At 42.3% G+C, this 16,075-nt stretch overlaps 1 protein-coding gene across 1 annotated transcript; it reads left to right on the top strand.

Moving 5' to 3' along the window:
* The first annotated feature begins 416 nt into the window (after positions 1–416).
* On the top strand, positions 417–8,487 carry Gm3424 (predicted gene 3424). The gene is made up of 5 exons (XM_011244854.1): positions 417–546; positions 1,278–1,440; positions 2,396–2,527; positions 3,204–3,387; positions 8,482–8,487. The coding sequence occupies exons 1-5, from the start codon at positions 417–419 to the stop codon at positions 8,485–8,487; spliced, it is 615 nt and encodes a 204-aa protein (XP_011243156.1).
* The last annotated feature ends 7,588 nt before the right edge of the window (positions 8,488–16,075 follow it).

Here is a 16,075-nt window from a genome sequence, read left to right as displayed (position 1 = left end):
CTCAGGTGGCATATTTATTTTTGAGAAAAATCTACTACATCCACAGTCCCTAGAGATTTGGGGCTAACAAAATCTCTTAAGCATGTCAGAGTCCTAACCAACGTTCCCCCTCAAAAGCACATGACATCTAATAAAGCAGTTAGAATTCTCCAGCTTTGGAAGGAGAGGTTGCCAAAGGGGATCCCACGGGTCCATGAGAGGCTCCAAGAGAGGCACCCCAGAAAAGGACCAAGTTGGGGAGAACTAGTTAGCAGGTAGGTCATGGCAGTTGCTAGTGATATCATCAGTAATGCCTTCCTTGGAGAATCTCTTGTATCTAGGATAGAACTAGAATCTTCTGTGTTGTCACCTGTGTTGTGGTGACAGCAACTGCCTGTGGTTCATACCTTCTGTTTGCTCTGGGATCACCAGCAGGAATGTTTTCCTGGCTGCTCAGGCTATTTCAGAAAGAGAATGGCGATGAAGGAGAGACCAGACCAACGGAGAAGGAAGAGGGAATCCTTTCTCATGAAAAAGGAAGAAGGAAGTCATTCTTGAGAAGGCACAGTGAGTCCTGGGCAGAGTTGGGATCTTCCTGGTAGAGGTAGGCTTGAGCTGGGCCGTCCAGGAGTAGGTCTTACAAGCTGAAGCCTTGGACTTTGCCAATGTCAAAGAGTCAAGAATTTCTGATGATTAGTTTGACAGAGCCAGGAATTGACAAACCTGTAGCTACTTTTCTGGGAGCTATTTAATTTCAATTTGAGTGGCAAAGAATGCCAGGAGGGCATTCTATGGGAATATCAGTGTGTTATTCCTTTCATGGAAGGGAGTTGAAGCACTTCACCTTCCAGATTACTGTAGGTAACTTGAGTATCTGATGAAAAGAACAGAGAAGGATGCTCCCCTGGTCATGTCATGTGGTGAGGACTCAGACACATTGGATTTGAAGACACACTATTAATTAGTGCTTGATAGTGCTAAGCACTATGAAATCCAGGATTTCCCTGCAACACATCTGATATGACCTGACAATGTTCCCCATATCTTTACGTCTGAGGCAAATTATAGATTTCAGGGCAAGGGGTCCTGTAATAGGGAGTGTGGCATATGTCTGACAATGGTGGTTAGGAAGAGGACATAGCTTAGCAAACCAGCTGGAAGATAGCTTTTCTGCTCTTTTAGGGATTCACCCTGTCTTTACCTTTTCTCTCCCTCAGTCTTCTCCTTGGGACTCTGAATGGTCTCCCCTGCCCTGGGCCATCAAGTATGCAAACTCATTTGTGTTTATCTATCTGCAGGGTCTGCTAGAAATACTTCAACCCAAAATTCCAACATCACTAATCAGATATCAAATATAAATAAAGTTAGAGAACTGAAATTACATATGAGGAAGATCAGCAATGACATGGAGGAAATTTGTGGAATCCTGAACGTTTACATGTATGAGGATTTGAACTACAGGTAGGAATTATGCCCAGTACCCTGTTGCCTGTATTGTGCCATCTGTTAACCCAATTTCCTTCCATGAATGGAGTGTGTCATCTCCCATCATTCAATTAAGTAGCCCTGACAGGTGTTTAATTGTTGGATAAACATGGTGCTGTGTGTTTATTATCATCTTTTGTACTTGACCTTGGGGTGCTTGCAATCTGATTGTTGCTGTCAACAGCTGGAAGGACCTGCTCACACTTACTGTCTCTCAGTGTGTGAATGCAATGCCTGCAGGCTATCACATGTTTACTCTGATATTGTTCATTATATTCTGAGAGATGGCACCTCCCTAGATTTATTTGGCATTCTAATTGTGTCTATGTGTGTGAACTTAGCTGTGTATGTTTTGTTCAGGACTGAGGCTCTGGGACCTTTGATGGGGTCTGAGGATTTGTGTGATGCACAGTTTGCAGGTCCTTTTAGTGTTTGTCCATAGAGGTCCAAAGTGATCACCAGGGAAGTTTGCTCCTGGTGTTTCCTTGTTGTTACACAGGAATCTCCTGGGGGAGGAGATGTGATAAAGCCTTTCTCCTGTAAATACTAGTTGTGTCCTCTGGGAATTCACATAACAACAGGAACCAAGGAATGAGAATCCCTGCCTTAAAAATAAGAGGAAAGTCATTACAGATATCTACTGGACCCATGCCTGTGGCACAGTGTAGTGTAAAATTGTCATAGAAGTACTCTATTCCTACATGCTTGCCCGGGAAGCCCTTGAAGGTCAGCTAGCTCCATTTGGTCCCCTGGCTCTGCTGTCCTCTGCCCAGGATAGTAAGTTTAATTAGCACCTAGGGGACCCAGTTTTAAGGAACTAGGATGTGGCATGCAATTGGCTTGGGTAGTCCATGATACAGCCTTTTTGCACATGATTATTGAATCCTCAGTTCAGCAGTTTATTTGCTTCTTGGGCCATGACCTAACACAGAATGAACACTGAATTCAACATCATTAAATCACAACATGAGAAGACAATGTTGGATATGGATAAAATGACCCAGTCCATAATTATTTCCATGAAGTTCTCCGAGGAACTGTTAAAAGATAACTATTCCTACAGGTGAGTCAGTGACACAACTGAGACCCCCAGAACTAGGCAGGGAATGCTTCTGTCCTTTTACGACTTTGAAAAAACACAAGGGCTCTGGTTCTATGTTATCTGTTTTTTTATTTAGGAACACTGCCCTGAGGCAAGGGTCTTGGATTTGTACCTCTTGGACTCAGTTGTCCTAAGTGTGAAGAGTGTCCAAGACCCTCCAATCTTTATTCTTCCAAATTCAAGGCCCTCTATATAGAAAACTTTTCCACCACGCTGGGAATATCCAGGAACCCTGAACCTCTAGGGTTCTGACCACAGATTAAAAGATCTAGGATTCCCGACAAAAATGGAAAGAGTGTACACTTGTTGGGTCAGCTCACCTCTCTCAGAGGAGATAAGCCCTCTCCCTGCTGAAGGTTTTATGGTCCCACAGACCTATAATCAACCATGAAGAACATTTCCTCTTCTGTGATGTATAGGGTGCACTCTTGGTGTCAGGGCTTTCAGAAGTTTGTTGAGTCCTGTGGAATATGGCTGGTATCTTGATTTGACCTGCCTCTGTTTGGTGCTGCTACATATACTGTAGACTCTTCTGGGACTGTCAGGGGTTCAGGGCCCTAGTGGGACCATGGGACTTGTAGGAGTGGAAAGCCAATGGAATCTGGCTGGGAATCACCAATTTTTCTTTGTGGATCAGCATCAAGCAGAAACACCGCCTCCGTGAGTGCTCTCAACTAAAGGAAAAAGTGAGGATATTACTGAATGAGAACAGAAAGCTGCTGGTGGAGCAGGCTGGAAGGCAAGTGTCCCATGGGGAAGAAAAGAGGTTCTGTGAGGAGGCCAGCAAGAACATCTGTGCCTCAAGTGCCAAGGAGCAGCAGGTAGGATGATGTGTATCAGAGGCAGATTGCCCTCATGTCTAAACATAAACATAGACAATCCAATGTCACAGTCCACCAACTTCTCCAGGCACTCACCTATGTCTCCTCCAAGTGTTTGTTTATGTGATCATCTACAGGACTCTCTGTGGAGGTAGCCTGGTTCAAGAAACTGCATGTTTGTCATGCAAATGTTCCTGCTCTGCTAGAATCACTAAGGGAGATAGGTTGATTACACATCACAACACTACATGCCTTAAGTTTGAAGGATGCTGTGTTGGAGCCCTTCTTGATAATAGAAAGAGCTTTGAAGGAAGAAGTAAAGGCCTGTAGCTCATTTGCTTTACAGGGATCTTGTGAGATTCTAGGTAGGAAATAGTTTGCAGGGATGACAGCCTAGTTTAATTGACAAATAAGTGGATTTCATTGCTGTCTTTTGGCCACTTCCATTCCCCCCTTTCCCCTCTATCTCAAAATAGTCTCTACAGGCTTCATATATCTTGGTTCACACTGAGAGGTCCTGAGTAGCATATTGTCAGTCCCATTTTCTTTGAGTGATGTTGGAGTGGTCATTCCTGGGCCTGAGAGTCTGGAGTTGTCTGGATGACCAGAGATGACAGAAAGGCTTCTCACAGGTTTAGGTTTGGTGTGTGATTTCTGAGGCTTCATGAAAAAATTTCTTAATATATGCCCCCAATTCTGACCAAGAAGAGTGTTCTCTAGTGATTTTTGTTAGATGTTTTTTTTTTTTCTGTCCCCTGTGACAGGGATTCTCTGTGAAGCACCTGCTGTCATGGAACTCACTCTGTAGACCCGGCTGTTTTTGAATTCAGAAATCTGCCTGCCTCTGCCTCCCAAGTGCTGGGATTAAAGTAGTGAGCCACTATGACCGGGCTTCTCTAGTGCTTTTTATTCCTCTAAAATGATCGCAGAGTCGTTGGGTCTCCCTTGAAACATCTCCTCTGCATAGTCTGAATTATCTTGGTCCTGAACCATAACAGATACCTCATTGTTTTCTGCTCAGTTATGATTTTATGTGAATCAATCTGTGTGTGCTTCTGTGTGTGTCTTTGTCTCTGACAGTGTGTCTGTGTGTTTCTTTTTGTGTATGCATTGTTTTCTTGACCTGTGTCTCTCTCGGTATGTTGGGAGGCCATTCAGTGACATCTGAGTTGTCCAGTTATTCTCTATATTACTTCTTTGAGCATTGGTCTCTCAATAAAAGTGACATTTCCTGTTCTTTTCTGTCCAGTAGTCTTTGCATCTCCTGTTCACTATCAGGTAGCACCCCCTCTCTCATTTATTTCATCAAATTAATAAACAATACAGCTATTTTAAAAATAAGTGTTAGATTTCTTCACTTTCCCTGCATAGAGTTATCTCCCTAGGAGATTTGGGTTTGTCTTATTGGCTCCACCATGAACATGCATAGAATCCTACCGTGCATCCCTCTGCTAACATGGCTTTTGCTAACTATATCGTGGGCATGGCTTTGTTTCAGGATAGATTCCTCCTCATAGTTGGCACAGTGCTGCATTTCATAAATGTCACAGCACGTTATTTCACCAGCTTTTTTTCTGACTGATATTGAGGAAGATTTAATATCACATGAACTGTAATAGGTTGAAAAGTTCCTGGGTAGTGACCAAAAGTCACTGTCTTCCTCTGATGCTACCAAGGAACCAGTGTAGGTATAGTGAGGGGACCGAGAGAGTCAACATGGGGCTTGCTGGGGGCTTTTCTTAGGAATCTCTTTCTTGGGAATTTGGTATTGTGTTGTCCAGGTTATCTGTGCAGAGCTTGTAACTTCCTGGTAGGACCAGAAAGCATCTGCATAAAAATTTTTTTGAAGAGGAGTTAATTACAGATGAGGGCCGCAAAGACTGCCTGAGTCTAAGAACCTTATACACATATACATCAGAGGTCCCAGTAGCTGCTCATGCAACAGGAACTTTGCTGGGCGACAGTAATATTTTCATTGATTTGTGTTTGTGTGTCTCTGTGTGTATTGTGTGGTGTGTATGTTTTTGTTCCTTGTGTGTGGTGTGTGTGTTTGTCTGTGTGTGTTTGGACCACGTTTGGCTGAGCTTGTTTATACTAAAGTTGTGTATTAGTGTAATACTAGGTAATTTTGTGTTTGTGATATGGGTGCTTGTATATACAAGTGTGTGTGTGTGTGTGTGTGTGTGTGTGTGTGTGCGTGTGTGTGTGTGATTGTGCATAAATGCAGCTGTGTGTGTCTCTAGAGGTCAAATTTAATGAGAAATACACTCTGAGGTTTTAGTTTGCACCTATGAAATATCAAATACAGCAGTCCAATTATTCTGCATGCTCACCTAACACCCAAGAATAAAAGGACACAGGAATTCTTGTAGGGTCAGATTTTTAACTGACTAGAGACAAAACTATTGATTCTCATTGAAATCTTTAGAGCAAATGTAAGGGATATGGTATATGGAGGTAAGGAGGACATTGCTGTATAAAATCGTTGTGTTTATGACTCTTTTCTGCTCTTGGTGAACTGTGAAGGACCACTGGAAGGTCAGGTGGCTCACTGTGTCTTCTAAGCATTCCAGGTTGTTTTCCTCATTGCCTGCCACCATTACATTTCCTGCTATCTCTGCTCAGTAAAGCTTTGCCTTGTACTTTGTCTTGGATTTTACTCATTGAGAGATTGAGTTGCTTGGAGCTGAACTTGGATCCAGCAGAATTCCCATAGCTGTGGAGCAAACCAGGCCTGCTTCAGGAGCCCATTGAGGGTCTTGATAATCTAAAGTACTCACACTATCTTATCTGTGTAGCATTCAGCTGGACTGTTCTTCAACATCATTTTCTCAGAGTTAAAATCAGCCTCAGTTGGGGTTGGGAGAAATGAGGACCTTCAGACAGTTCTGGTAGTATAAAATTGGTTATGTCTGTTAGAAGCCATGTTCTGAAAGTAGAAAAGAAGTCCTCATTGACCCAGTCCTTCCAGAACAAGTAGGAGGTATCCACAGAGTCTAGGGTATTCAGGGTTGTAGTGGTCCTCAGAGCAGCCCTGAAGGAGAAGTTATCCTGATGTCTGTTTGCTGAAGAATGAAATGGTACTGTGTGGTGCAGCCCTTCCATGAACTCAGTGTGAGATAATCCATGCAAGCTTTTGTCCTTCAACTAGTCAGCCTTTTCTTACTCAAAATAGCCCTGAGACAATCACATTCTGGGGAGAAAATGGTTCCTTTGGATCCTGTTATAGACAGTTCCTATTACTCTGGGCTCATACCTTTGGACACCAAGTCAGTTAGGTGATGGAAAATGGAGATCCTATTGAAAGAATTTGTTTACTTTGAGACAAGTCTGAAACAGTGAGGAAGAACAAGAGGCTGGTCCACCACCAACATGTGAGTCTAGGCTGGGAAACAAACCTATTCTACACAGCCTTGGGAACTTGCTGAGCCAGATTGGATAATAGGACAAGAACCCTGATTCCCAGACCGGTTTATGAGTGGAAAGCATATCACTGACTGCGCTGCCTATATGCTTTGCCCACTAAGTACCTTTCCCATTCAAGATTTGTTTTTTTATGCCTCTAAAGTTTCCTGGGAGATTTTTATATTTGTATTAACCGGGAAACTAAACGGGGCACTGCAATACAATATGCTTGTATTGCATAAACACAAATAGGTGTGTTTGAGAGTGTGCCCTACAATAGTCATAGATGTACAGGGGTGTTCTGTTTTTTTCATGACCATCACTTTTAAGGTTCATTGCTCGGCCTTGGGAATATTTTTATTTAGCAAACTCTTGCAGATTCTAGGACCTATGAAGTACCCATGGGGTTTTGTGTTGTATGTTGTCTCTGGTTATTTGGAGATAGAGGGATTGACAAGAGGAACCTTGTGAGGTTCCTGCACTGGAGAAATAATCATAGCCTTCACTTCAGTTCAGGGCATGCTCGCACCCCATAAGGAATCCACATGGTTTTCTAGGTTGCACACATCTCTCTTGGACTCACATTCAGACATTGTTCAATTGTTATTACTCAATATAATATACCCGCACAACTGGGGAAATGTGGTGTTTTTTTTAAACTCCAGTATAATGTGTCATTGACAGTTCTGATTCTAGCAGTTTTTAAAAGGTGAGAAACAATTCCAAGCTCAGGTGTTCTATGACACTTGGGATGCACGGTATGATCTCAGCTGATAGGTCATGTTGGTTTGTCCAGCTGAATAGAGCTGTTCTGGGAGGGACAGCTCAATTGACAAATGCTTACCAGGCCTTTGTTTCTTCCTTCCCTAAGTCTGAAATAGTCCAGCAGAAAGCAGAACATGGCACAGACCACGACATGATCTCCCTCAAAGAGAAGTGCTGGAGGAAGAGCACTGAGTGTGCACAGGAAATACACCACTGTTGCCTCTCATCCCTAATAACCATGGCTGTAATGGGCTGTATGCTCCTCCTTTATTTTGTTTCTTTGGTATGAACAGGCCTTAATTTCATCTAGCCTCTGGCCCAGGAAGAGTGCACATTTAAAGGGACTCAGAGAAATGCTGAGACACATTAAGAGCTGCTGGGCATCCAGGAAGAATCTGAGTGCAAATTTATCTTTTCCTGATGGGTCATCATGACTAATTACATGGAGATCAGTCAACAAAATTGTAAAACCTTGGGTCCAAGTCTACAACCTGTGTTCTGCTTTGACTTGGGAGGCCATATCCTTCAGACCCACAATCCAAAAGGAGAGTGTTGCTTAAATTTCTCCTGCAAAGATTTTTACCTGCAGGAACTGCTTTTCTACTTAGTTGCCAAGGACAGCCACAGGCTATAAGTCTGCGCTACAAAATGAGCAGACTAAGAATTTTGCTTTGCACAATTTTTTGGTTTGATTTTGGTTTGAGTTTTGATTAGTTTAGTTATTTGGTTTTTCTTGTTTTCATTCAAAGTTTTGTTATTAATTGGTTGTTTATTTGTTCTTGTAACTAATTTGATATTTTGATAAGGCTATATACAGTACATATTGACTGTCAGCTTTTAGTTACAATTGAGTACATTGCATTTATTCTTATGACTAACACCTTGATCTCCAACTATTCACTCTTAAAAACCTTGTTATTTCAGGTGTGATCATGAAATCCCACAGATATCAGACCCAGATGGATCTCTGCATTCTTCACGGGACCTGGGCTCCATAGTTTCTTCTGAGCCAGACTGCACTACAAAGTCCATCATAAATTCATTGTGGAGAGTGTGTCCAACTCTCTGGATAGGAACTTAATGTTGGAAAACTTACCCATGCTGCATCCTTGTTGTCAAATATTTAGCTACTGTGAAAATTCTGTGGATGATGATGTTGAACACATTAATGGCAAATACATCAGTATTTCTGTAATAACTCTCATTAATTAAAAGCATAGTCTAAGGGAATAAAAAGCTGTCAGAAAACACAGCAGTGTATGCTTCAGCTTTCCTTCAAATATAAAATCACTGGTAACTGCAAGTAGAGATAATAAATTCCACAATCTGTTTGGGGACAGGTTTCTCTACGGGTCCTTCAACATTCATTTTATTACTTTATGATTCACCTGTGTCTGCCAAAAGACATCATTCAAAAACGATGAAGACTGCAATTAGTTATCATCCTATAAAATCCTAACAAATGCTTTTTTATTTGATATTTTCTTTACATACATTTCAAATGTTAAACCCTTTCCTTGTTTCCCCTCTTAAGATCCCCTTTTTCCTACCCCCAACCCCTGCTTCCCAACCTACCCACTCCCTCTTCCTGGCCCTGGCATTCCCCTTTACTGGGGCACAGAACCTTCACAGGACCAAGGATCTCCTCCCAGTGATGACCAACCAGGCCTTCCTCTACTACATATTTAGCTAGATCCATGAGTTTCACCATGTGTTTTCTTTGGCTGGTGGTTTAGTCCCAGGGATCTCTGGAGGTACTGGTTAGTTCATATTGTTGTTCCTTCTATGGGGCTGCAAACCCTTCAGCTCCATAGTTCCTTTCTCTAGCTCCTTCACTGGGCACCCTGTGCTTTTACCAATAGATGGCTGTGAACATCTACTGCTGTATTGGTCAGGCAGTGGCAGAGCCTCTCAGTAGACAGATATATCAGGCTCCTGTCAGCAATCTCTTGTTGGCATCTGTTGTAGTGTCTGGTTTTTGTGGTTGTTTATGGGATGGATCCCCAGGTGAAGTCTCTGGATGGATATGAGGTGTCCTCCTGCCTCAGCACAAATTTGAACACAAATTTGTACACATGCATCCACACACAGGTATACAGGCACACCAAACAGGCGCTGACACTGTAACCTAAGTACATTATGAATCCCTTTGACCTTTTCTGGTCTATGCATCTTTTATCTGTCTTTAAACACAGACAACATACCTGACATACCACTTTGTAACCTGTAGTCTCCCCTCCCCCAGCCTGAAACCTGCTTGCTCAGGGGTGGAGCTTCTTGCTCAATCATTCTGCCATGCCCACTGCTGGAACCTGCTGCTTTGCTGTTCGGAGCCCTGCACATTGTCACTCTGCTATTGCAACCCAAGATTAATTGGCGGGAATAGGGGCCCCCTTTCCCTGCTTTATAGTTGCGTGTGGAACAGTAAAATTGAGCTTTGATCAGAATGAATGTCTTAGCTACATTTCTTTATCTCGCCACCTAGCCCCTCTTCTCTTCCAGGTTTCCAAAATGCCTTTCCAGGCTAGAACCCATGTTGTGATCTGCTGGCCGGACACAACAGTAACCTCATGTACTAAAGAGAAGTTCTTTAAGTCAGACGTGATGGAACATTACTGATATCCCAAGACTCAGGAAAGGTGTGAAAAGTACAAGTCCAGGGCCACCATGAGCTACATCATGCTATTTCCAAACAAAACAAAACAAAACAAAACAAAACAAAACAAAACCAAAGTTTGTTTTATAAGCATTTGTTCAGTTGGTAGAGTACTTCCCTAGCATGAACTCAGGGAGATGGAGACAGGTAAGTCAATGTCTTCCGCTTCATAACAAGTTTGGGAGTAGTCTGGCTACAGGGAAATGGGTAGATGTGAGATCAACAATACAGTGTGTGTGTGTTCTCAGAGAGAGAGAGAGAGGGAGAGAGAGAGAGAGAGTTTATTGTTAAGACACTTAGATGTGACTTTGATAACTTCTCTCTTGAGCAGTCCATGGGCACTGTGGAGGTCTGAATGCAAATAGCCCCCATATATTTGGGAAGGATTAAGAGGTGTAGCCTAATGGAGGAGTTTCAAAAGCCCATAGCATTCCCTGTCTCCTGCCTGTGGATCAGATGTAAACTCTCAGCTACCACTCCAGTATGATGCCTGTCTCCTGCCATGCTCCCCACCATAAGAGTCATGGACTAGCACTCTGCACCCAGGAGCCCCTGTAGACGCCTTCTTCTATACGTTGCCTTGGTCATGCTTTCTCTCCATAGCAGTAGCAAAGTAACCAAGACGGCCCCGTGATATGTACAACTACCACCCCCCAACCCCCACACAGTCGTTCTCAGTAAACTCCATTTATGGTTCATACAGACTTGTACTGAATTTCTCTTTTGTGGTGTAAGTTAAGAGTCTCATTTTTCAGTGAGTAGAAGTCCCCCTAAGGGACAGTTGCCAATGTTGAGCTGTGTCTTCCTTTTCCACTGCCATTACTATGCAGCCCAGGACTGCTTGGGGACCTTTCCTGAAGTGCCTTCCCCAGCCCTTAAGTTTCAAAGGCCCTCTCTAGTCTCATGGATTCCTGCCTCCCTGCTAGATGTCATGCTGGCTACTGAGTCACCTACAGCTGCCTTCAGGCTCCTTATGTGATTAATCTCCAGAATTGATTCCGAGAGAATAATCACAGAATTATTGATTCCGAGAGCACCTGGGTTGATTCTTGGCAACTGCGTGTCTTGGCTTTGGAGCTCTAAGCTGGAATCTGAAGTGGCTGGGTCCTACCACTGTATAGAGGGGCTCTGCTAGAAGTATTCTCGGGGGATCATAAGAACTAGCTTCCCATGCTGCCCCTGGCTTTTCCCCTGCACATTTGGAGGGAACCTCATATTTTCTATTTCTTTAAAAGAAAACATATTTATTTTCAAGTTTATTTTAGGTGTATGAGCATTTTGCCCACAGTATATGTCTTTGCACCATGACTTTGCTGTATGTGTAGAGGCCAGAAGAGGGTGTCAGATCCTCTGAAATTGAAGTTGCAGATGAATGTTAGCCATTGTGTGAGTGCTAGGAACCCAACTTGGGTCCCCTGGAAGACAACCAGTGCTCTTAACCTATAGCTGACTCTCCTGCCCTGAACGTGCCATTTCTTGAACTACAAGTAAATCTGTCACAATTTATATTTATTTTAGACTCAATTGTTTCATCCTCTCTCTGTGGAAAGCAGACCTCATGTTGGTTTGTTCTTTTCTCTGCATCGTTAACAACCTCACCCAGCAGTCATGGAATACTTTTTCATAGTTTTCTATACTGATCTCTTTGTTAGATGAATCATTTGTAATTATTAATCATTTTCTTCTCTTACAAGCAACAACAACTGTGCGGAGAAAAAAATACATGATCTTACCATACTTTAGCCAAAAGGAAGGAAAAAAATACATGCAATTATGGAATCCTGTTGCACATTAATAACCAGTAGCCATGTTGAGACATAACCTACCAATTCAAAAATTCTTATTTTATCATATGTACACTTTTTACACATTGGGATTTAGGTAGTTAAAATATTTAACAGTTTTTTATTTTTAATAATAACATTTTTTTTTACTATTAGTAATGTGTGTGTGTGTGCAGAAGAACATGCTATTCTGTACATGTGCGGGTCAGGGGACAACTTTGTAGCCTTAGTTCTCTCCTTCCACATTTATGTGCATTTAGTGATCTATTTAACTGACATCATTAGGCTTGTGTGGCCCATGCCTTTACCCACTGAGCCATCTCGCCAGCCCTATATTGTGCTTTAAAAAAAATCTGTTTTTCATTTTAAAATGACATTTAGTTTTTTTTTTCTCTCTTAATAATTAGGTGAGATGAGGACAACAGGAAAATAAGGTCATTTGTAGAATTTACACCTTGAGTTATGAGCTAGAAATAACACCAAATCCAGACACTATTGCTGATGCCAGGGCTATGTAGAAAGATCCTGTTGTACATACATGCCCGCCCACCCATGCCCACATACAGGTTTAAAAGATAAATAAAAAACAAAGTATATTAAAAACGACCTAACAGCTTTTTAAAAGAATGAGATGAAAGTTTTAAGGAGATTAATAAATGAGAAGACAGTGGTCATATTAAGAAATTAAGAAGCAGGCTAAACAGAGACAGGAAGATTACTACAAGTTTGAAGCCAGTCCCATCTCTGTAGAGACTGGTAGGCCAATCACCAGAACTACATAGCAAAACCTTACCTCAAAAGGACAAGAAATCAGCACTGGCAACTGAACATTGTTGCAAACAAAATTAGGGAATTGGATAATATTTCAGAGAAAAGTATCCAAGACTAGCAAAACACACACAGACACAAACAAAACAAAACAAAACAAATCATCATCACCATCACCATCACCAGCAACAACAACAACAACACCACCACCAAAGAGGAGAATGGTGAAAGAAAGATCGAGATTTGGAGGATAGTATAAAATCTCTGTGTCAAATCTAGTTATAGAAACTCAAAATAGAGAAAATTGCATGGAACAGGAATGAAGATAAGTAACAGTTGAGTTTAAAACATTTTCAGTCTTCTCTTGAGGGACATCTGGGTTGTTTCCAGCTCCTGGCTATTATAAATAAGGCTGCTATAAACATAGTGGAGCATGGGTCCTGGTTATATGTTGGCATATGTTTTGGGTACATGTCAATTAGTGGTATAGCTGGGTCTTCAGGTAGATCTATTTACAAATTTCTGAGGAATCGCCAGATTGATTTCAGAAGTGGTTTGACCAGCTTTCAGTCCCACCAGCAATGGAGGAGTGTTCCTCTTTCTCCGTATCTTCGCCAGCATCTGCTGTCACCTGAATTTTTGATCTTAGCCATTCTGACTGGTGTGAGGTAGAATCTCAGGGTTGTTTGGTTTGCATTTCCCTGGTGACTAGGGATGTTGAACATTTCTTTAGGTGCTTCATGGTCATTCAGTATTCCTCAGTTGACAATCTCTGTTTAGCTCTGTTCCCCATTTTAATAGGGTTATTTGGTTCTCTGGAGTTCTTCTTGAGTTCTTTGTATAGACTGGATATTAGCCTTTGATAGTATATAGGATTGGTAAAGATCTTTTCCCAATCTGTTGGTTGCCATTTTGTTTCATTGACAGGGTTCTTTGCCATACAAAATGTTTGCAATTTTTTGAGGTCCCATTTGCCGATTGTTGATATTAGTTATCTGGAGACACCAAACCCAGACACTATTGTTGATGCCAAGAAGCACTTGCTGACAGGAATCTGGTATGAGTGTCCCCTGACCAATACAGATGCAGATACTCATAGGCAACCATCTAACTGAGCATGAGGATACCAGTGAAAGAGCTGGGGGAAGGACTGAAGGAGCTGAAGGGGGTTGCATCCCCATAGGAAGAGCAAGATCAACTAACTGGACCACCCCATGCTCCAAGAGACTAAACCATCAAACAAAGAGTATACATGGAGGGATCCATGGCTCCAGATACATATGTAGCAGAGGATGACCTTGCTCGGCATTAGTGGGAGGAGAGGCCCTTGGTCCTGTGCAGGTTTGATGACCCAGTGTAGGGGGATGCTAAAGGAAGGGTGGGAGTAGGTGGGGGAGTGGGGGATCACCCTCATATAGGCAAAGAGGAGGCAGGAGAAAGAGGGTTGGGTGGGGGTGGTTGTGGACAGTTAAAGGGGGATATCATTTGAAATGTAAACAAAATGATTAATTAAAAATCCACCCCCCAAACCCAAAAAACATTTTCAGATTTAGAGAAGGATTTATATTTCAGGGTAAAATGAATATCAATTTCATAAGAAGAAACAAACAATCCTAAAACTAAAATCCACTTAGATTCAAACCATTAGTCCAAACACAAAATGAAAATATTAAAACTTGATGGACAGAAACATAGTGGACTGAGAGTAGACATCTCATTGCTTGTCCGAGGTGCCAAAAGGTTGTTATGAAGGGTTGGTGTTAATCACTTTCCATGTAGAATTCTGTAGACATTGAAATTTTGATGTAGGCATAGGAGGAAATAAAAATACAAGACTCAGAGGCCTTTGGTGAAAGAAATTGAAAAGCACATTCTCAGACACACACACAGACACACACAGACACACACACACACAGACACACACACACACACAGACACACACACACACAGAGACACACACACACACAAACACCAGTGTCTAGAGTTCTGTGAAGCAATGCCCCTCCCTGCCTTTTTTGTCTCCCACAGGAGACGCTATATCACTTCCCTCCTCTGTAAAAAGCACATTCTCAGACACACACATACACACACACACAGAGACACACAGACACAAACACAGAGACACACACACACACAGAGACACACACACATGCAGACACACACACAGACACACACAGACACACACACACAGACACACACACACACACACAGACACACACACAGACACACACACAGACACACACACACACACACACACACACACACACACACACACACACACCACTGTCTTTAGAGGTCTGTGAAGCAATGCTGCTCCTTGCTTTTTTTGTCTCCCACCCCAAACTCTGTATCACTTCCCTCCTCTGTATGAGGGCAAAGCCTTAGGAGGTGGATGGTAATGTGGAACAGAGGACACACCCCACAATCTCCTAAAGTGTACTGTTCCCTGAGAAGGAAATAAGGTGAGGGGGAGGGGCGGTGGCAGCAAGGCTTTCCTAGAGCCCTTTAGTCTGATTAATACACACAATGAATGAAAACAGTCATGCTAAAAGTAGTGCTCTTAGGATGGTCTGGTAGTAGTGAGATCAAACCGTATTTTTAGGACATCCTTATAACACAATGACTTGGAAGAGTTGAAAAACAGAACTAGTTATACTGTGCATTCTGGAGCAAAGAGAACACTTTTATTATACAGGACAGAATTTAATGTTATAAGACAATGGAGATGGTATTCTGTTTCTTGCTTTATGTTTTGAATTGTTTTATGTGAGTGTGTGCCTGCCTGTCTATCTGTGCACCATGTTCATGTAGGTACCTGAGGCCAGAAGAGGGTATTGGATCTTTTGGAACTGGTGTTACAGGTAGCTGTGAGCTGCCCAAGGTGGGTACTGGGCACTGAACGTGGGTCCTCAGGAAGAACACTGAGTGTTCTTAGTCACTGAGCCATCTCTCCAGCCCCTCCACCTACAAGACACCAGTTCCATTTATACAGAATCTGCTATCATAACCAGACCCCTTCCTTAGGTGCTCATGCAAGTTAGGACTTCAACGGGAACTGGGGAGATACCAACATTTAGAACATAGAAACAGCTGTATATGTAGTCACATTAATGAAGCAATCTGGATTATAACCCTGGCTCTGGGAGATACACAGGTCCCTGGGCAAGCTGCATTCTTCTTTTCCAGTTTTAATGTCTTTTCTTTCTTTCCTTCCTTTCTTTCTTTCTTTCTTTCTTTCTTTCTTTCTTTCTTTCTTTCTTTCTGTCTTTCTTTCTATAAAAAAATAACGTATGTGTGTGTTTGAGACAGA

This window comes from Mus musculus, chromosome 14 (genome assembly GCF_000001635.26).
Source record: "Mus musculus strain C57BL/6J chromosome 14, GRCm38.p6 C57BL/6J".
NCBI classification, from domain to species: domain Eukaryota; kingdom Metazoa; phylum Chordata; class Mammalia; order Rodentia; family Muridae; genus Mus; species Mus musculus.
Note: the sequence above shows the minus strand (reverse complement) of the source record. Positions and strands in the feature narration are given on the sequence as shown.